The sequence below is a fragment of the Olea europaea genome, unplaced genomic scaffold (genome assembly GCF_002742605.1).
Source record: "Olea europaea var. sylvestris unplaced genomic scaffold, O_europaea_v1 scaffold204, whole genome shotgun sequence".
Lineage (NCBI taxonomy): Eukaryota > Viridiplantae > Streptophyta > Magnoliopsida > Lamiales > Oleaceae > Olea > Olea europaea.
The window spans coordinates 78,957-101,773 of record NW_019238304.1 but is presented as its reverse complement, the minus strand read 5'-3'; the positions used below and the strand labels follow the sequence as shown (position 1 = coordinate 101,773).

The window sequence follows — 22,817 nt, the reverse complement described above, 5'->3', positions numbered from 1 at the left end:
TTCTTTGATGCACCCTTCCTTTTTGAGCGTAGAGGATCTTTTACGCTCCCAATGCATGTGTCTTCGATGCTCTAGATTGGGAGCCTAAATGTAAACTAGGCTGGGAAATGCTATTACTGCCACAACTCGACTTTCAGGACATTATGTCTTTAGATAGCAATTGAACCCAATCGATTGTCACACGAGTTCGCTCTTTATCATCTGTGGCAACATTTGCTAACAAATGAAATACTTCACACATTCTATCGCACCTCAACTGGCTAGGGGTGCTAACCAAGCCATCGTAGTGCACAGCGATCCTCGTGTGGGCTCTACTAACATCCCTTCTCCATCTCCTCAATATGTACCTATCCGGTAAAGATGTGACCCTATTACGCATCAATACTTATATCGCATGTCTGCACAAAATGCCACGAAATTCTAACAGGTGACTGCTGCAAATAATGTTGCAATCCTCTGCATGAAATGCGATAGAAAACTTTTTCTTCCTAACCCTATCTTCATGAATGACATCCTCCTCAACCTCATAGGTATTCTTTGAACAATGATCTGATGCAGATATCACATCACAGTAGACCTTCCCAGTTATTTCATCCTGAAATTCTTGGAACTTTGAAATAGTGTAAACTGCTTGAAATTGCCTTTCCATTTCATATTTCGTTGCACAGGGCACCATCGGTGAGTAAGACTTAAAATCTTCTTGGAATTCCATCTCAACTTTACTTCTTAATGCTCGTTCGTACTATTCAACGAACTGCTTCAACGATGTCTTAGAGTGCATATACCCATCGAAGAATGCATTCATGTTTTCACTACGTTGAGTTATCGACATCCCTGCCCAAAAAGTGATTTTTAAATAACACGACACCCAATGACCCCTATTCTCATACAACCCCAACAACCATTCATTATCATGTAAGTCAAATGTATCGAGCATAATTTCCCGACCTTCTTCAAATTCTTTGACAGCTGTGTATCATATAGTAATTCATGTATACACGAAAAAATTGAGCTCTTATCAATATGGTATAACTTTTCAGGCAAATTCTTCAATATGTGCCAAAGACACCATCAATGCCTCGTGTTTGGAAAGACTATCTGAATTGTGCTTTGCATAGCCCTGTCTTGATCAGTTATAATTCCATTCGGAGCTTGACCATGCATGCACTGCATCCATGTTCGAAACAACCAAACAAATGTATTTGTATCTTCATTTGATAACAACCCACAACCGAGAAGTGTTGATAGTACGTGATGATTTACCCCGACAAAAGGGGCGAACGACATCTCGTATTTATTAGTGAGATAAGTGGTATCAAATGTTACTAAGTCCCCAAACTCCTTATATGCTTCCCTAGACCTATTATCTACCCAAAAAAGATTCTTAAGTCGGGACTCGTCATCCAAGTCCATACAAAAGAAAAATCCCTTACATCGTGCTTGCATTTGTGAAAAGTAGGACTACATTGCCGCGACATCTCCCTGACCAAATCTCAATTGCCTCACTTGCTCAACATAATTTCAGCATTCCCTTTCCACACAAGTCATATTCTCGTACCCACTCGCTTCAACAATTGCAGAATTGTAACTTTTGTGCAAAGGAATTTCAGCCATATTGTTCACTTCAAGCTTGCGTTTAACATTTGCACTCAATTCTCGATTGCTTCGATACAATCTGGACTTCGAAGGACTTGTCTTATGATTGTGTTCGAGATGGACAGTACAAAATTTCCATACTCCAAGAATATCTGCGAAAACAGTGAGCCTTGTTTTGCAACCTGTCTGAATTGTTGGTTGTGGTTTCAAAGAAGAGCTTGTATTACTGCTTCGTCGTCCTTCACGACAACATGTCAATGTAATGTATCTCACTACTCCATCCTCCCCCTTTCTAGAATTCATCCGCCTAACCGGAAAGCCTACCTTATATTCGTACCTCTTGTAAAATTGAAACAACTCTTCTTCATCTTTGAATTTCATAGCTACCCTAGGCACAATCACATCATTTCCTTCAACCATGTCATCTTCCAATGTCATCACATTGTTCATATTGTTCTCATTATTGGATTCTACAAAAACTTCATCATCCGATATGTCCACTTGTTCATTTCCTACAACATAGTGAAGGAGAACATAGTCAGCACTAAAACGGAATTTCCCAATTTTTGCATCAGCTCAAGAAAATATTCAAATGCATAATTAGAAGAAAAATACTTTAATATGGAAAATCCCAGGTGATCTTTGTACTTGTCACTTCTTTAAACCATTCTCATAAGATTCTTCATTTCAACAAACTGCTAGTGGAGCTTAATTTACATAATGAAATTCATTTGTGAATATATCCAATCTCAATAACTAGCAAAAGAAGTAATTTTTGCATAATATTTTTCTACTTCACCAAAATAAATATAATGTCTATTTTCTCAAAAACAAAACATGTCCAAGCAATATCATGCATTCAGATACATTTTTTCAATTCTTCAGAAAATTGCACATTTCCAGTGCATATCATAAACCCACCAAATATAGATAGTAGCTCATCCACTGACAAATTGAAAATATTATGGAAATCACATTTGTTCGACATTCTTGTGACACAGCTTCTACTTCTTTAGCCCTACAGAAGTTCCCACCGGTTGGCGCCAACAATCCGATTTCCGTTGGATGTGGCGGTCATCCTCTACTGGGGTAAAACGGACCTAAGATACCACAATCACTTTTTAAGTACGTGAATAACCTCCGATTGGCACTGAACACTTTGATTTCCATTTGATGTTCAACGGGCAGTCGCGTTCCCACCTTTGGAAAAATTGGAGATCTCAGTTTTGAGGTTAACAATGGTTGAAAATATGTGTGTTGGTCAGAAATCTAGAGGTGTAAGAAGTCGAGGAAGTCGCCAACTCTTACCGCCAACTTGTATTTTGCTTCTAGAGTGTGGAGGGTTTTTCAAATGAAATAATTTGGGGCCGGCTCAGTTTTCTTCCATTAAAGACAGCAAGCTACAGTGGTTGTAAGTTTATTTGGCCCGGTTTTTTAGAGAAGCATTTTTGCAGCTACTAACCTGATTTTAAAGCAGCCTTTTTTGGTTTTTTAAATGGTACAACTTTTCAACTGCCATGTCAGCATTTTTGAAATGCTGTGTAGAAAGCTGTACAAACTAATGTACAAGAAGCGTTTCTGAATTTTGTTTAGTGACTAGTTGGCAGCTGTGAAAAGTTTTAACATTTTTTATGTTGACTAGACTCTCTTGTCACTGTGAGTCTCTTATCAAACATCTAATGATACATCACATTTTTTTTTTTTGGTGTTCTCAAGTTTTTAATTCTAGTTTCTTGAAGTTTACTACAAGATATTGTGGTATATTGTTAGATATTATAGATTTGCAGGTGATAATGTCGGCCATTGTCAGTTCACTGTCCGTTTGGTTCGTTTGGTGCTGCTTTGGACTGTTGGGCTGTGATGCCAACATGATCAGTCCCAAATATAGGCAACGATGATAAAAATCCAGGCCCACTCTTTGATACTTAGACGACCTGCTTAACCGAGCCCAATAACCGACTCATTCTCATAGTTGCTTTGGGACCGTTGGATCGACCCATTAATCTGATGGCTGATGCTTTCTACTATAAATATACCCTTTTCTCTTGACCTAGGGTTAGAAGTCGTCATTTTCATTTTTCTCTCTTCTGTGAGCCGTGTTTCTAGAACCTTCACAAGGGTTCTCTGGTTTTGTTCTTCTTCGACCTCTCTGTGTGAGATTCTGAAGTATCATCTCCGTGATATTCATTCCTTGGGTGATTCTTCTCTGTGTGAGAGATTTGTGTCGAAGTGGTTAGTCCATTTTGTGTCCTGTTGAAGTAACTTTGTAGCTTTGGGACTGTGAGGGCTCGCGATTGAGATTTGGTGTCTCTGTGATGTTATAAATGGGGTCTTTGGTCTGAGCCTAAAAGGATCTTCACTCGGTGTTGTAGTCTTAGGAGATTTATGTAAATGGTATATTTTTGATATACTATTTCTGATTAGTGTATAATAGTGGTATCAGAGCCTCAATAATTCGTTCTTGAGTCTTCGGTCGGAGCTCGAACACTGGAAAATTAATTTTCAGGCATTTGACTTCAGATCGCGAAACCCTAGGTCTAGATTTGTGTCGATATGGTGGTTTGTTGAGCTGATTCAAAATCGGACTGTGGAAAACGAGAAAGTTTTATGACTTCTCGCCTCGATCTGTAAAAGGACCCTAAAATAAGAGGTCCTGTGGTTTCGATCTTAAACTGGAACCCTAACTTCGAAGCTGTAAGGTCTCGGTTCGTGATTTGGTGATCTAGAGAACACTCACCCCTTGCTATGATAACTAATTCCTGATTAGTGCTGGTGGTTAATCGTTTAATCACCCTTCGGTTTGCACTTCTTAATCCCTACATGATCACACACACATGTAACACTGTGTATATTTTGATTATGCCTCTATCTTGATATGGTTAATTGTTGTATACTGTAATTTGTTACATTAATTGGTGATATCTCGTTATTTTTTATCTGTGATCTCTGTCTATGATCGTTTAAGTTTGGGTGATTCAAATTGAGCCTTGACCTGAGAACTTGATTCTCACGGAATTCTGGTGAATTTGGTCAACCCTAGGTTCTGTAGATATTATTTATTAATACTGAGATATTCTTTCTGCCTACATTGTTGTATTTCCTTGGTTCTTGTAGTGTTTATATTGATATGATAATTGATCTTGAGATTGCTGAAATTTTTTGTAATAAGGAATAATTGTGACTTAGTAATCTGATTACATTTTATTTTTCCTGTTATCTAAAGCATCATTTTTGTGAAGGTCAAATTCAACAGATTTTTTCAAAAGTTGATTATCTGTCTTGTTTTAATTTTTGGGAAACACTATGTTTTAGTTTTTCAAACAATAAAACATGACAAAATCTTTTAAACTTCGTGTTTTTGATGGAAAAGGGGATTTTCCCATTTGGCAACAAAAATTGCGAGGTGTTTTATTTCAGCAAAAAGTTTCCAAACCACTAACAGATGAATTTTCTGATACCATGATGATCAAAAGGAAGAATCTGATGAACTTGCTTATACCTCCATTATTTTACATTTATCTGATCAAATTTTAAGAAAGGTAGGAAAACATGATACTGCTAAGGCCTTATGGGATGAATTAGAGAAACTTTACCTGCCTAAGTCTCTACCTAATAAGTTGTTTCTGTTAGAGAAAATTTTCAGCTTTAGGATAGACCCTACTAGAGACTTAGAAGATAGCTTAGAAACTTTTATTAAGTTAGTTCAAGACATTATTAATACATGTGAGAAAATTTCTGATGAGTATAAAACTGTAGTGCTACTTAATGCTATACCTGATGCATACAAAGAGGTTAAAGCCGCCATTAAGTATGGTAGAGATACTCTAACACCTGACATTGTTATAGATTCATTAAGAAGTAAGGAACTTGAACTTAAGTCTGAGAGAGGTAATAATGCCCATGAAAACTTGTTTGCTAGAGGGAGGACTTTAAGTAGGTCTAGCGGTACTCAGGAAAGTTATAATAATCAAGGAAACAATAATAGGAGAAAGTTTAAGAGTAGAGGCAGGTCTAAGTCAAAGACTAGGACTAAAATGTGTTATGGGTGTGGGAAATCTGATCATTTTATCAAAGACTGTTATAAGAAGAAAAATGAACAAAAAGGCAAGGGTGTTGATGAAGGTAATGTGGTAGAATCTGATGGTTCTACCACAGTTGATGTATATGCTGTGACTGAAAATTTACCTAAGTCTGCAAATATGGTTGATGAGAAACAAAACCAAGAATGGATCTTGGATTCTGGTTGTACCTTCCATATGACCTCTAAAAAGGCCTATTTAGAAAATTTTAAGAAAATTGATGAAGGAGAAGTAGTTATGGGCAATAACATAGCCTGGAGAGTTGAGGGAGTTGGGAATGTCACTTTGAAATTTGATAATTGATACATTTACACCCTTGAAAGGGTGAGATATGTCCCTGAATTAAATAGGAACCTGATTTCCATGGGAAATTTGGATGATATGGGGCTACAAGGAAAAATAGGAGATGATTTTTTGAAGGTAATAAAAGGATCACTTGTTATTTTTAAAAGTGTTAAAAGAAATGAGATTTATGTGATCAAAGCTAGTACAGTGTATGATCACATAGGTGAGTCTTCAAGTGTTGCCACTTTAAAATGACACAAGAGATTGGCCCATGTAGGTGAAAAGGCCTACATATCCTTTATAAGAGAGGTGTGTTTGGAAAAGACTCTATATCTAAGGTGTCCTTTTGTGAAAACTGCACCTTAGGTAAGCAGCATAGGCTGCATTTTAACACAGGAAAACATAGAACCACCTTTACCCTTGAGTATATACATGCTGATTTGTGGGGACCTTCATCCACCATCACTCAAGGAGGAAATAGTTATTTCTTGTTCTTGATTGATGACTATTCTAGGAAGGTTTGGGTTTATTTGTTGAAACATAAATCTGGAACCTTTGAGAAATTTAGAACTTGGAAGATTCTGGTGGAAAATGAAATTGGGAAGAAAATTAAGGTCCTTAGGACAGACAATGGTTTTGAGTTTTGCAATGCTGAATTTGATCAATTGTGCAAAAGTACTGGGATTAAAAGGCATAAAATAGTACCTTATACACCTCAGCAGAATGGAGTGGCTGAGAGAATGAATAGAACCTTGTTAGATAAGGTTAGGTGCATGTTGATAGGCTCAGGAGTTCCTAAGGTTTTATAGGGTGAAACTGTAATGACAGCTTCATACATTGTTAATAGAACCCCCTCAAGTGCTCTAGGTGATAAAACACCTGAAGAATTATGGACAGGACATGTCCCTGATTATTCCCATTTAAGAATTTTTGGTTGTGCTACCTATTCCCATCAGAGAATAGGGAAACTTGAACCTAGGGCCCAGAAATGTGTTTTCTTGGGATATCCTGATGGGATTAAAGGTTATAGGCTTTGGAGTAAAAAGGTAAAAGGTTTTAAAATCATCACCAGCAGAGATGTGACCTTTGATGAGTCAAAAATGCCTTGTTTAGAAAATAAGGAGCCAAATGGGCTATCTGGTGATGAAAAGGGTGATAATACCAAGCTGCAGGTGGAGCTTGGCTCACCTACTAAACCTGTTGGTGATGAACAGGTGGAGGAAGAAACTGGAACAGCTTCTGTTCCTCAAGAAAATGAAGAAGAAAGTGTTCAAGAAAATCTGGAAAGTCAGCTTGATGAATTGGGGGATTACCAATTAGCTAAAGATAGGTCTAGGAGAGAAGTAAGAGAGCCAGTTAGGTATGGAGATTACCTTTCACTTGCTGTTTTGTCCTATCAAGACTTAGTGTTTAAAGAACCTAAATCTTATGAAGAGGCTATGAGCTGCAAGCAATCTGAGAATTGGCATGCTGCTATGATAGATGAGATGGACTCCTTAATGAAAAATGAGACTTGGACTTTAGTTTCCTAAACCTGCAGGTAAGGCCCTTGTTGATTGCAAGTAGATCTTTAGTGTTAAGGAGGGAAATACTGAAAAGATGCTCATAAGATTTAAGGCTAGACTTGTAGCGAAAGGATTTACGCAAAAGGAGGGCATAGATTATAATGAGATATTTTCTCCTGTGATAAAGTACACAATAATTAGAGTTATGCTTGCTTTTGTTACTCATTATGATCTTGAACTTGAACAAATGGACGTGAAAACTATCTTCTTGCATGGTGACCTTGATGAAGTGATTTATATGAGACAGCCACCTGGTTTTATTGATGAAATTAAATCTGATCATGTGTGTTTGTTAAAAAGATCATTATATGGTTTAAAGCAATCTCCACGACAATGGTATAAAAGGATTGATAATTTTGTATCTACTATTGGTTTCATGAGAAGTGAGTATGATCATTGTCTTTATTTTAAAAGAAATGATGAAAATGCTATTGTTGCTTTTGTACTTCTCTATGTGGATGATATGTTGCTGATTGATCAGAATATGCATGTTATTAATCAGATAAAACGGTCTTTAAGTGCTAAATTTGAAATGAAAGACCTAGGACATGCAAAGAGAATTTTAGGAATGGAAATCACTAGGAAAAGGCACTATAGGTTACTGCGCTTGAAGCAAACTGCATATATAGAAAAAAATGTTGACTAAGTTTGCCATGCATAACTCTAAATCTGTTTCATTATCATTGGCCAGCCATTTTAAACTTAGTAAAGAGCAATGTCCTGTAGATGAATCTGACATTAGACAGATGGAAAATGTACCCTATGCTAATGCTGTAGGATCTGTCATGTACACTATGGTATGTACTAGGCCTGATATAGCTCATTCCATTAGCACATTAAGTAGATTTATGGCCAATCCACGACTTGACCATTGGGTTGCTCTAAAATGGCTGTTGAGATATTTGAAAGGATCTTCACATCTTGGTTTGATTTTTAGTGCCTGTAATGAAGGTGTTGTACTTAAGGGTTTTGTAGATTCAGATTTTGTAGGAGATAGAGATAATAGGAAATTTACCACTGCTTATATGTTTACTTTGTGTAATACATGTATTAGTTGGAAATCACAACTTCAATCGATTGTTGCTTTATCTACTACTGAAACTGAGTATGTTGCTGCAACTGAAGCAATAAAAGAAGCCTTATGGCTTAAGGGCTTGTTATCTGAAATAAATGAATTAAGTAACCCTGTTGTCTTATATTCAGATAGTCAAAGTGCAATTCACCTATGTAAAAATCCTGTTTTTCATGAAAGAACCAAACATATTGATGTTAAGTTGCATTTTATTAGAGATGTTGTTTCAAAAGAACTTATTTTACTTGAGAAAATTGCAACTCAGTTTAATCCAGCTGATGTAGGGACTAAGGTAATACCGTTAAACAAGTTTAAGTCTTGTTTACAAATTTTGAACATTGATGCTGGTTAGATATTTTTGGTTCTGTACAGGTGCTGAATCTGATGCTTATTGAAAGTACTGGGAAGCTGCATTCTTTGGAGAGATATAAATTGTGTTTTACTTTTATTAGACTTCTTATATGACCATTGGCATCAAAGTGGAAATTTGTTGGGTTGTGATGCCAACATGATCAGTCCAAAATATAGGCAATGATGATAAAAATCCAAGCCCAATAGATAAAGAGCAGATTGATCCACTCTTTGATACTTAGACGACCCGCTTAACCGAGCCCAATAACTGGCCCATTCTCGTAGTTGCTTTGGGACTGTTGGATTGACCCATTAATCTGATGGCTAATGATTTCTACTATAAATATACCCTTTTCTCTTGACCTAGGGTTAGAAGTCGTCATTTTCATTTTTCTCTCTTCTGTGAGCCGTGTTTCTGGAACCTTCACAAGGGTTTTCTGGTTTTGTTCTTCTTCGACCTCTCTATGTGAGATTCTGAAGAATCATCTCTATGATATTCATTCCTTGGGTGATTCTTCTCTGTGTGAGAGATTTGTGTCGAACTGGTTTGTCCATTTTGTGTCCTGTTGAAATAACTTTGTAGCTTTGGGACTATGAGGGCTCGCGGTTGAGATTTGGTGTCTCTGTGATATTATAAATGGGGTCTTTGGTCTGAGCCTAAAAGGATCTTCACTCGATGCTATGGTCTTAGGGGATTTATGTAAATGGTATATTTTTTATGTACTATTTCTGATTAATGTATAATATGGACATTTCAGCCTTAACAACTTTGGTGTTCTCTATAGTTTCAACGTGTTCTTGTCTGTTCAGCTGGAATTTCACCAGTATTTGGGGTGATTCATCTTCCTAAGGATTGCTTTCAGACCTGGTCGAAATTACACAATTTCGGCTTGGTTTTCGATTTGGCAGATTGGTGGTGTACTAATCCGTTCAGCTGGTCAGTTCTGGGTGTTTTCAGCCACTTCAAATCCTGTTGGGGTGGTGGGTGCTTCATTTCCATGGTTGCTGGTTGTAAGGATTTTGTATCTATTGTGTATCTAACGGTGATGATGTATTTCAACGGCTACAATTTGAATTGAAGTTGGTGGATCACGTGTTTTTGGTCTGCTGGATTTCAGCTTTGGCAGTTGTTTAGAAGAGCTTGAAACTTTCAATTTCCATTTTGGATAAAACCTCAGATTCATATTTTGCCAACTTTATTATAAATTATTTTGTTGGTTTCTATTAGTGGATCGTCCATCCACTTGGGCCTTTTGAATTTATGGGTAAGAGTAGGAAAAAAATCTTGGCCCATCTTAGTGGGATGCCCCCACTCAAGATTAATGATGCTCCAGGCCGTCCAAAACATTCTACTGCTGGGCAGATTATTAATGATTCCCAGGCCAACAATAGTGAATTTAACAAGGTAGCACATGGATCGATCGGTGCATTGGGGGATGACTTCGGTAGGGGAATTTGACTACACCAATTGTTTCCCAAACACTTGGGGCTGATGACAGATTCATACAGCTCGGTTGGTGAACCCCATGAGGCTAGGAAGGAAGAAATTGAAGGTAAGAAATTGAACCAAAGTGCTACCACTGCTTCTTGGGTCAATCTTTTTAAGGATAATAGGAATATTGATGAAGGCCTAAAATTACACAAGGTGAATGGCCAGCCTAATAAAGTTACCTTGGATGCAAATGATGTGGATGATGCGGAGCAATCATAGGGGTTTTGCCTTGTCGTATACTTTGCCAGGAGATTCCAGGGTAAGAAGGCATTGTTGCAAATGTGCTATACATGGAAGGTTCCATACCAATTCTTTGTTCATGAGAGTGGATGGTTGATTTTCAAATTCAAAAGTGGGGCTTCTAGACAAAGGTCTTACATGGAGGCCCCTACCTTGTATTTGGTATGCCGTTAATGTTAAAGACTATGTCATGGTGTTTTAAATTCGATAATGATAATGTGTACATTATGCCCGTATGGGTCAAATTATCGAGACTTCCTTTGGATTGTTGGAATCTTAGGGCGTTGGCAAAAATTGCTTCAAAGATTGGAAATCCAATATCTACGTATAAATTCATGTCAAATAAAGAGAGATTGTCATATGCTCGGGCTTTAGGAGAGGTTGATGCATCCAAAGACTTTGTTCAATCCGTGGAAATGACTATACCCAAGGCAAAGATAGATTTCAACAAGTGATTTATGAGTACAAGCCAAAATTTGGTAGTAATTGCATGACGTTCGGACACAAGACAGATTTGTGCAGCTTCATAAAATAACTGGAAAGCAGAATTCTACGCAAAATGTGACGCAGAAAAATGGACAGCATGCTGGTGGAACTTCGGTCTAGATTGCTGAGCCTGAAACTAAGCAGAATTTGGCCTAGGAAAATGGACAGCTTGCCTGGGAAATTTTGATTCAGTCCACTGCTGAACAGAATGGAAAGAAGGCTGTGAATACTCAACTACATGCTGGTGTGGATGTCCAAAATGTTGAGCAACAAGTTAACTCAAAGAATATGCAACATGTCGAGCAGAATGAAGGACAATTCATTGAGGTTGTCACCAAGGAAAAAAGTTTGTTTAAGGACAGCAAAATGTGCGTAATACTCCAACCCATATTAAGATGAATGATGCGGCAAAGTGAGGTGTGGACGTTGCATCAAACACTGTTGGATTGACCTCTAAGTCAACTAACAATGAGAAACTTAAAGGTAAGCTTGAAGAGCAAAAGAGGGTCGTGGCCATAAAAGAGAAGAAGAAGGATATTTTCCTTACTTCATCATCATGGAGATTTCCACGTGGACTATTAGGAGAATGAACCTCCCCCTAAAACAAAATGGGGTTCTAACTTTCATGAAGCAACATGATGTTGATGTTATGAAGATTTTGGAAACGAAGTTGGAAGAGCCAAAATTAAATTGGATTATACGGAATAAATTTAATGGATTGTCACAAACGAACAACTTTCACACGCGTCGGGCTAGTTGGATTTTGGTTTTGTGGAACTCCATGAAAGTTGATTTGGGGGTATTGGAGACTACATCACAAGCTACTCATTGCTCCACTACTTGCAAGGTAAGCTCACTTACTTTTCTTGTTAGCTTTGTCTATGCTTGTCATGTTATGGAACAACATCATGAATATGGATCCAATTGCTCTTTGCCTTGGTTAATCATAGGTGATTTCAACAATGTGCTTAACTTTAATGAAAAATGTAATGGGGCGGATGTTACACCATATGAGGTTAAAGACTTTGAAAATTGTTGCCTAAATGTTGGAATTACGGATATGAGATCTATTGGATGTTTCTAAACTCAGACAAACGGCACAAAGTGGAGTAAACTTGATAGAGCCATGGTGAATGATTTTTGGGTACAAGCTGACTTTAATTGAATTGTTGATTTTCTCCCTTCGGGATGCATTTTCGACCACTCATCGTGCATTGTATCATTATTTGTACATGAGGAAAACAAGAGGAAACCTTTTAGGTTCTTCAATATGTGATCTAACCATGAAAATTTCTATGATTAGAGGAAAAAAAACAATTCATTCTTTGTAAAAAGTTGCATAGTCTTAAAGGAGAGCTAAGGAAAATGAGAAACATTTTTCACACATCTCCTCAAGGGCTAAAACGGCTACTTCAGTGTTCAAAATTGTACAATTGGAGTTGCAAGGGAACCCTTTTGATATTGAACATCAAACGGGTGGCATCAATGAGGACAATAGCCATGGATCTTTGTGAAGCGAAAATGAGCTTTTATTAGCAAAATGCCAAATGTGAGTATGGTCAAAAGGAACAAAAAACGTAACTTCATTGCTAATGTGACGTAAAGGAGATGGAACTTATAATTCATCATTACAAGAAGTGGCCAATGAATTCCTTCATTTTTATTGTGATTTATTGGAAAAGCTAGTCCAGGAAAGGCTATTGATGTTGACATCTTGAAGAATGGCTCCATGTTATCGGATGAGCATGCTATGACACTAGTTCAGGATATTTTAGATCAAAAGATTAAGGATGCATTGTTTTCTATTGGAGATGATAAATCACCGGGTCCGAATTGATATACATCATGTTTCTTCAACAAATCTTGGAGCATTGTTGAAAGTGATTTCATGGGAGCGGTTAAAGAATTCTTCAATTCTTGCTCACTCCTCAAGTAAACAAATCACACGGCTATTGCTTCAATTCCTAAGGGAAGTAACTCTATTGGTGTAGGAGATTATAGACATATTGCTTGTTGTAATATATTCTAAAAAGTTATCACAAAGATCCTTGCTTCTAGATTGAGGCCAATTCTTGGACATATTATTGATCAATCACAAGCTGCATTTGTGGAAGGTAGAAGTATGACGGAAAACATTCATCTTGCTCAAGAGTTTACAAGGCAATATAACCGTAAAAGAGTTGCATCTAGATGCCTTCCTAAAGTTGATTTAAGGAAGGCATATGATTTCGTAAATTAGGACTTCCTTAAAAGCGTGTTGGAAGGTCTTGAATTTTCAACAAAATTCATTGGATGTGTGATGGAATGTATCTTGACACCTTCATACTCCGTTGCATTAAATGGTTGTTTCCATGGATTCATAAAAGGAAAGAAGGGGCTTCGTCAAGGTGATCTACTATCTCTTTTCTTGTTTGTTATTTGCTTTGAATATTTTTCAAAAATTTTGAAGGGGGCTACTGAAAATAGTGAATTCAATTTTCATCCTAAATGTGGCCCATTGAAGATTACCCACTTAGCATTTGCAGATGATTTGATGTTATTTGCTAGAAGGTATGCTATCTTGGTTGGTATTCTAATGGAGTGTTTATCCAACTTTGGAGAAATGTCGGGACTAAAGATGAGTGTAAACAAGTGGAATTTGCACAAAGTGGGTGTTCATGGACAAGAGTTGGAGGATATTCTTCAACTAGCAAATTTAGCCAAAGGATCTATGCCCTTCCGTTACTTGGGTATCCCACTTGCGATGGGAAAACTTAAAAGCAACTGCTATGATGCACTTATCAACAAAATTAAGGACTACATTGGAGCATGGTGGAGGGCTAAATTATCTTATGCAGGGAGAGTAGAGCTAGTGAGAGCCGTCATACAAGGTGTTGTATGTTTATGGCTTTCCATTCTACCTATCCCATCCACGGTTGCATCTAAGATTACTAGCCTACGTCGGAACTTTCTTTGGGATTCAAAAAAACTGCTGGTTGCTTGGACTAGTATTTGCTTACCGAAACATAAAGGTGGGCTTGGATTCATAGAAATTAAATGTTGAATACGACGATCCTTGCAAAAACTCTTTCAAATGTTCATAATAAAAAAGATACTCTTCGGGTGAAGTGGGTAAATCTGATTTTCCTTGGTGGAAAGGACATTTGGGACTACACGGCAAGGAAAGATAACCCTCCACCACTTAAAAGACTGCTGGAAATTCGGGACATGTTTTTGCAGCCTCAACAACCAGTTCAGGCCATAGTTAGCACTGTACAGCCTGATCTAGCAACCCAGGATGCAATGGACAGATTTTCAGCATGCACAGCAGCAAGCAAGTTCAATGTAACAGCAACTTATGATTTTCTCAAGCCAAAGGGGATGAAGACTGCCTGGACAGCTACTATTTGGAATGCCTATGTCATCCCGAAACATGCTTTTATCCTTTCGTTAGGAGCTAAATCGAAGTCACTAACAAAGGACAAATTGAAGCATTTGGAAACTGACCGAAGGTACATTTTCTGTGGGATTGCCGATGAGACTGAGTATCATCTTTTCTTCTCCTATCCAATTAGTTTTGTTTTATGGGGAAAAATTTGTGATTGGTTGGGCATTAGGCACTCCATGTCTACCCTACCTAGTGTGTTGAAGTGGATTAAAAAAGAGGCTTGGAGAAGGACTTGGCAAAGCAAAGCTAGGTGGATAGCTTTTGCAAGCACCATTTACCACTTATGGATGGCACGTAACAGGAGGATTTTTGAGGATTTAAGACCACGAGTAGAAGGTATTGTTCAAAGCATCAAAACACACGTATATAAAGTTATGTTATATTTGTATCCATACGTTCTAATTCATTTTGAGTCTTCTGCTTTGGATATTTAGATCTTGTCTTTGTTCATTTTTTCATGTTGTTCACCCTAGTATGCCCGGTGTCCTTGTACTTGGAATTAATCTTTATTAGCCCGGTATGCCCACTGTACTTGTACTCGTCTCAACCTTGATTATCCAGGTATGTCCGGTATACTTGTACATAATTTTTTATTTATAGTAATTCACATTTACCGATGAAAAAAACCACTTTTCATGATAGACATTGTTTGAATTTCAAGAACGATGAAAGAAACAATGCTTTGCACTTAAGGTTGGGATGAGATGTGCAAAAATCTATAAAATCATTATTAAAAGAATAAGCTATTTGTACATATGAAAATTATGACACAATACTATACTAACTGGTTTAAATTTGTTTTGTGTCCAGCGTCCAACGAATACTAGCGCAATTTATCAAAAATTCCTATACATATAGCACTTCTCTTATTGAAATAGTGCATGACTTTTAACTTTTTGACATGTCTGGAAGGTATGTCCCAAATGAATTGGACAGTTTTTAAAAATAAAGAAATAAAAAATATTGGTAAATTTTAAAATATAAAATATGGTAAATTACATAAACTTCTCTTTGAGGTTTATTACAATTTTAGGAACACCTCTTTATTTAAAAAAGTAAATATATGCACATTTGCCTTCAAATTTTGAATAACGCAAACTTTCATAGAAATCCTTACATTTCAAAAATTACAAAAACTTTTCTTATTTCAAGTTTTGAATAATGCATATTCTCCCGAAGTCCTCTATTTATTAAAATTACAAAAAGTCGCAAATATCTCATATTTCAATTTTTGAATAACGCATACCCCCATTGACCCCATGTTAGCATAAAAAATAGTAATAATGTTTAAAATACTCTTGCAAACTTTATACCTAAAATAAACCTTTAATACTTCTAACTAAATCAACACAAAGTATTATTTAGACTATTAATTCACAAGAAATATATAGAGAGAGATCATACTCAAAATAGAATCTAAAAAACAAAATACTAGATATTTCATTTTGACAATAAAACAACCACTCTATACATAATATAACTAATACTAAGAGTAGTCATCCGCATTGTTCATTTGAACTCTACATGATTAATCATTCAACAACTTCATTTTCTTGCGAACTCTCAATTAAAGCAAAAAGGATAAAAACTAATTATAAATTTGCAAAGTTATGAATAATGAAATATATGTGTTATCTATCACATTCAAAGAAGAAAGCATTTTCCTCACAATTGTCAATCTTTTTAGACACATTGTCGACAAAGTCACAAACAGAAATCTGCCATCTTCTGTTCCCCCAATGTAATTGTTCAAATCAATCAAATTTGGAAGTATTTTTAAGAATTAATGGTCTAAACAATACTTTATTGTTGATTTAGTTAGAAGTATTAAAATAATATTTTAGGTATTTCTTTGTAAATAAGTAGTCATTAGATGGAAGAAAGTTTCTAAGAGTATTTTAAGCATTAATACTATTACCTTGGGAAGAAAAGAAGCAAATTGGAATAGGTATGCATTATTTAAAACTTAAAATAAGTGAGATTTGTGTAATTTATGAAAATGGAGGGGTGTCTCAGAAATTGTAATAAGGATGGTTAAATTAGCGAAAATGATTTTCTGATCACCGGTGCTTAGTTTATATTAAACACCGTGTGTTGGTAGCACACTATAATGGATGGTGTAATTAGTTTTAAAATTAACCATTATCTTTTGCCACCTATTGTAGTGTGCCACGTCACTCGGTGCTTAATATAAACTAAGTATCGATACTTAGGAGATCATGACTGGTTAACTTAGTACCCTTTTTATTTGTTGCATCATATTTTACTTTCACTTACGATCCTCAGTATTTACTTGTTATAACACTTATGTCTCTAACTTTTATTTCTGCAATTTTTTATTTAAACCTTTCATTAATTAGCACATTTATCCTTGTCTTTGAGATGAGGAAAAATAATTTTGTTGAAATGTTATATTTATTGTTTGTTTTAAAAATGTGATAAGCAAACTAATATGTTGCACGTATATGGTAATTATTGAAGATTTGAGGATAAAAATGCGAAGAAAAATGTTAGGAATATAAGTATTAAAAAAAGAAAAGATTTGGACTTTAAATACAATTAAATCGTGGGTCAACAAATAAAAATGTTATGAGAATATAAATGCCCTCCTCATAAACTTAGGGAAGCTATGTGTTATTCAAAATTTGAAATAGAGGTTTTTGTAATTTTTTTTTTTAAATGAATGGAATATTTCTCAAATTATCAGAAATTTTAGGGAATGTATCTTTAATTTGTCTGCAAAATATTTATAGATGTATTTTCTGAAAAATATATAACCTGTCTATATTTAATTTAATTTTAACTGAAATTGAACAATTGCCATGTTTATTCTTGGCAGTAGGCCTTATAGACCGCCATTGAACGATTCCAAATGAATGCAACATTGAAAGCAGCCAAAATTGAATGGAGCCACTGAAGTATGAACAATTCCCATTAAAGGGTTTTCATACCGTAGGAAGCAAAGTTGCTCGATGGGTCGATCGATTTTACTTTCTTTGACGGGTTAGATGGTCCTGTCAATCATAGTTTGAATGGGACGATCAATCAGGTTGGCTCACAACATTCGTCTATTTTGTCGTGGAAAGACAAGTGGAGAAATAATGGGCAGAATAAGCCTATGTCTGGCTCATTTTTATAAATATATAGCGGGTGTTGTAACGAAATTGATTGCAAAAGAGGGAAAATCTGCCACAACAAAATTACCTTTTGAGAAGGTCCGTTTGCTATTTGAAAATTGCTCAATTGAAAGAAATGAGATTATTGGGGATATAACACATTAAAAAATTAGAAAAATTTGTCCGGTACTAATCCATAACAATCAAAGTTGAATCACTATCCTATTAGTGAAGCAAATTTATTTATAAATATTCAAATTACTTTCTATCCACATTATTTATGAACTATTTCGCCATTTCGTCTCCTTTATATTTGGAAAAATTGCATACTAGTATTCAATTTATTTTTTTGTCTATTTCAATTCGGCAACGCTGTCTCCAGCATTTTGAATTTGTAGAAAGTTAATCCCGAATAAGACAAATCTCATTAAGTAATTAAACGTATTGGGAGCAAGTAGGAGCAAAATAAACTGTAAATTAAAGTACCACACTACAATAATAACAAAATCAAGCAAGTTAGATTGTATACAAACACCACATACATTATTAAATAATTAAGATTTTAAACGAAGTGATTCAGATATTCATCCATGGTTGTGTATTTCACCTCTGGATAGATCTCAGAAGCCTCAACCCCAGAAGAAGGGTCAATTTTCAAGGTCAATCCATTCACAAAGACAGCATGGCAAATGGCGAGGAGTAATTTTTGTTGCAATGGAGAATCTGCAAGACAAAATAAGTTCACAAATAAAATATTAAGAGAGGTGCGAAATGCCATTTTTTTTAATTTAGATGACCAAAATATTTATTTTACAATAATGCCACTTGTATATCATGTTTGACATCATCCTTGGTGTGAAACTTTGATTGGTGTTAAAAAAAAATAAAAATAATAAAAAATTTAAACCGTCCAATTGTGTGTTGACTCATGAAAGAGTGTAAAACTTGATGTATACTGTGATCTGCACCAAGCAAGATTGTTTATTTTTGTTAGTTTTTGATATTCAATAAATCTCGGGCAATGATGTTAAACATCGGACTTTAATTTCACGAGCCTCGATCAATGGTAAATTAATTACCAACAACTGAGTCCAAAAGCTCTACCCGGCCCATACATATTACATCTTGAATGTCTTTGTATATTGTCCCATCTAACGTTATTATTGGTCCATTTAAAGCCTAATCTAACCCTATATGTGTGTGTGTGTCTACCCGTGCCATTTTAGGGTGTAATTTGTGTATGAACATAGAAGAAAACATGTCTACCATATTGTGGAAAAAAATCGATTGCTCTGTGCTTCCAAAATTAGTGACTTCTTTGTGTCCTTGGTCTCTCTTGTGCCTCTTCATTGGTTTTTCTTCTTCTTTGTGGCTACAAATCAGCACCATTATCTTGTCCTTTGTGGGTAAGATTGAGAAGCAATCGAGGTAAATATATTGGTGTGGGTTGAAACCTTGGATTGGCTGTTTGGTAGAGAAAGAAAATGTAAAATCGAGCCCAAAAATCATCAATTTGACGATCCTTGGAGCGAGCTTTCATGACAATTAGTATAAGAGCTTCAATGTGGTGGATTTAGCACAAAAATTTGATCAAAAACCATCTAAAAAAAATGGGCTAAAAGGAAGTAGAAATCAGATTGCAAAACTGTCTAGAAAATTTCCTAAAAATTGAGGCTATTTTTGTGATTTTCGATCAATCTTGAAGGAGTTTGGTAAAACGGAGACCACCAGCGTGATGTGCAAGTGGAGGTGATCCCGGAGGTGAGGTGTATGATCGACAACGGCAGCGCATGAAGCCCACGCATAGAGACTGTTGGTGGCAAGTGAAGGCATGTGTGGAGTCTTCCGGTGGAGGTCTTTTTAGGCAATTTGTTGTTGACAGTTTTTCTGACATTTTGGTATTGTTAATTTTCTATTTCAAGTTATACAGTGGAATCTAGACATATTTTTCCATCATGCATTCGAGATTCGATCGTGGTCGATTGGTTGCTGGAGACTTTAGGACAAATAGTGGTAGTCCCAAAGTGATAAATCGCAAATCTTGTAATTTACAAAATTAGATTGGTACGCTCTGATACATTTGCTTATCCCAATTTAAAGTTCAACATTAGTGCATCATCATGTGAAGTGACGTTAGGATTTGGGTTGTCGTAAAGAGGTAACATTACTTTTGCTAGAAATTTAGAATTATTTGCCTTATTTGAAGTGATGAATTTGATCGTAAGTTAATAATTGGTCTGTGTTTAATTGTCTACATTGCATGAGAACTTGATTTTTGTTAACATATCTTCGAATTGCATGGATTATTCTATTAAAACACATAGACTTGACCCGTTTGAACATCCCCTAATCTAAGATCGTGAATCTTACAAAATCCTGAAAATCTAGAATTGTGTATATTACGGTCTTAGGATTACTTTTTGTGACTTATTTGTGCACTTTAGTTGTTATGTCTTTCAAAAATATCATCACATTTCGAAATTGAAATTTTCGATAGAAAATGTAATTTTTCAATTTGACAACAAAAGTCGAAAGAGATTTTAGTTTAACAATAAGTTTCAAAAGACATAGATGGTAAATTTCTTGCAAATTCGACATAAGCACAAAAACAAGAATATAATGAACTTGCTTACACTTCAATTATTTTACATCTATTTGACACTGTTTTGAGAAAAGTTGGAAAACTTGATTCAACAATGATGGCAAAAGTTTGAGGACTTATATTTGTTTAAGTCCACTTCTAATAAGTTGTACTTACTTGAAAGATATTTCAATTTTAAAATATATAGTTCAAAGAATCTTGATGACAATTTGGATATTTTCAACAAACCTGTTCAAAATATTTTTAACTATGATGAAAAGGTATCTAAATCTTATAAGGCCATTATTTCGCTTAATTCAATGCCTAATTCATATAAAAATGTTAAGAATGCAATTAACTATGTTAGGGACACCTTAACACCTAATATTTTCATAGATTCCCTTAAGAGTAAGGAGATGGGGATTAAGGCTAAAAAAAAAAATAATAAGAAGAGTGGGGAGTTACATATGATGAAGAGTAGAATGAAGTTTAAGCAAATGAATTTAGGTAGAGCTCAATACAATCGTGATTCGAGTAGCAACTCGAGTAATGAGGGTGGTAAAAAGCAAGACAAGGGATGGGTCAAGTCTAGCGTTAGACGATGTTACACCTGTAGTAAGTCTAGACATTTAATTAGGGAATGGCCTAAGAAAAAGGATAAGTAGAAGAGTAAGAAGATAGGTGAGGAAGGGTCGAATGATGATTATAGTGAGATTTATTGAGTAAACATAATTATAGCATGTACATTTGCATATAATCATTTCTGCATTTATGTGATTGCTTAATTCTATTGCGTTAATATGTTATACTTTTAATTTGTTTGTGTGTGTACGCAACTACATGAATTGAAGTGATTTTACTACTTAGTGTAATTGTTTTCATGCATAGTGGGTTAGGATGTATTAACAGCAAATGTGAGATGTCTATTTGGTAATGTGGAGTATAGATGCTTAGTATGCATTGGTGGTTTTTACCAAGGATGTGGAGTGTGTCATTTGTATCACAAGTGGAGGGGTGATTCAATGTTAGAATCTTTTGTCTACAAATACCCTGATAAGGTGGAGTGTGAGAAAGGCACTTCTATTACTTTGGTTAGGTGGAGACTCATTATGCATTTAGGTTGGGAAAAGTAATGTGGTAATAAAGGATTATCCCAAAAACTTAGGATCTATTGTGATTTACTTGTTAAACATGAGTTTAGTGATCAGTCTAGTGAGCATGGTAGGAGATTAAAGAGGAAATATGTATTCTCGAGGTATAAACATGAAATGGGATAGGATAAGTGTAGCGAGATCTTTTCATGGGGTCATTTATGCATTTGTTGCATGTGTGTTGGCAATTTATTGATTAATTTGGTGTTAACCTTTGTTCTATGTGAACATGATTTTTTAAAAGATTTGTGTGTTATCCTATATAATATCTTCATCGTATGATTATTTGCTCTTAAATGGTCGCTGTAATTATCTGCTTCTACTTGGATATTTGTTTGTGGCCTTAACCCTAGTGAGCACGTGGAGCAAGTATGGTATGTATTTAAAGTCCAAAACACGAGGTAAGTTTTGTGATTCCGATTTTATTGATTACCTTGATTATGCAAGTACTAACTGTGTGTTCTGATTCTTGCAGGTTTATTGGGCATCAAAGTTACACAATAAATTTCGAGCAATGATATTAGATGTTAGAATTTAACTTTACAGACCTCGACCAATCGTGAATTAATTACCAACAACCAAGTCCAAAAACTCCACCCAACCCATACATATTACATTTTGGATGGCTTTGAATCTCGATATGGACATAGAAGAAAACATGACTGCCATATTGTAGAGAAAAATCAACTACTTTGTGCTTCCAAAACTAATGGCTTTTTATGTCTTTGGTCTCCTCTTATGCCTCTTTTCATTGATTTTCTTCTTGCCTTTGTGACTACAAATTTATACCATTATCTTGTTGTTTGTGGGTAAGATTTAGAAGCAACCGAGGTAAATATATTGGTTGTGGGTTGGACCCTTAGATTGATTGTTTGGTAGAGAAAGGTAATGTGAAACTAAGTCTGAAAATAAGCTGAAGGTACTGATGTTAATTGAGTTGGACTTTGGGTGTCAGCGAGCTGAGCCGAAAATTTCAGCTTAAGCTTGGCTTGAGCTTTTTTACCTCGAGCCTTTTTTTGGCCTGAGCCAAGTCAAGCAAAAGCTTGACTTGAGCTTTCAGCTCAAGCCTTGCCGAGAAGGGTCGACTCAAACCTGCTCGAAATTTTTTTCCTTTCCTTTGTTGCCTGTTTGCCTACTTAGCTGTCAAACCGACAGCTTTATAACAACCTCGATGGGAGGCAGCCATCTTTATACTGCCTATTTAGCAACTGTTTAGATGCAAAAACAGGCATTAAATAAAGCTGCCGGTTGAGGCAGCCATAAAGCTACCAGTTAAGGCAGCAAGCCTTACCCGACAGCATCTTTATGCTGCTGTTTTCGACTATTCAAATAATAGCTTCCAAATAGGCAACAGACGACAGTTTGGAGATTATATA

General features: G+C 35.8%; 1 protein-coding gene across 1 annotated transcript in view; it reads right to left on the bottom strand.

Annotated features, from left to right (window-relative positions):
- Positions 1 to 18,141: 18,141 nt before the first annotated feature.
- Positions 18,142 to 22,817, bottom strand: part of LOC111379827 (isoflavone reductase homolog A622-like) — a 6,894-nt gene continuing 2,218 nt past the window's right edge. Inside the window, exon 5 of the mRNA XM_023003262.1 lies at positions 18,142 to 18,432. Coding sequence (XP_022859030.1) covers positions 18,272 to 18,432 — 161 coding nt within the window. The 3' untranslated portion in view covers positions 18,142 to 18,271. The remainder of the gene's footprint in view (positions 18,433 to 22,817) is intronic.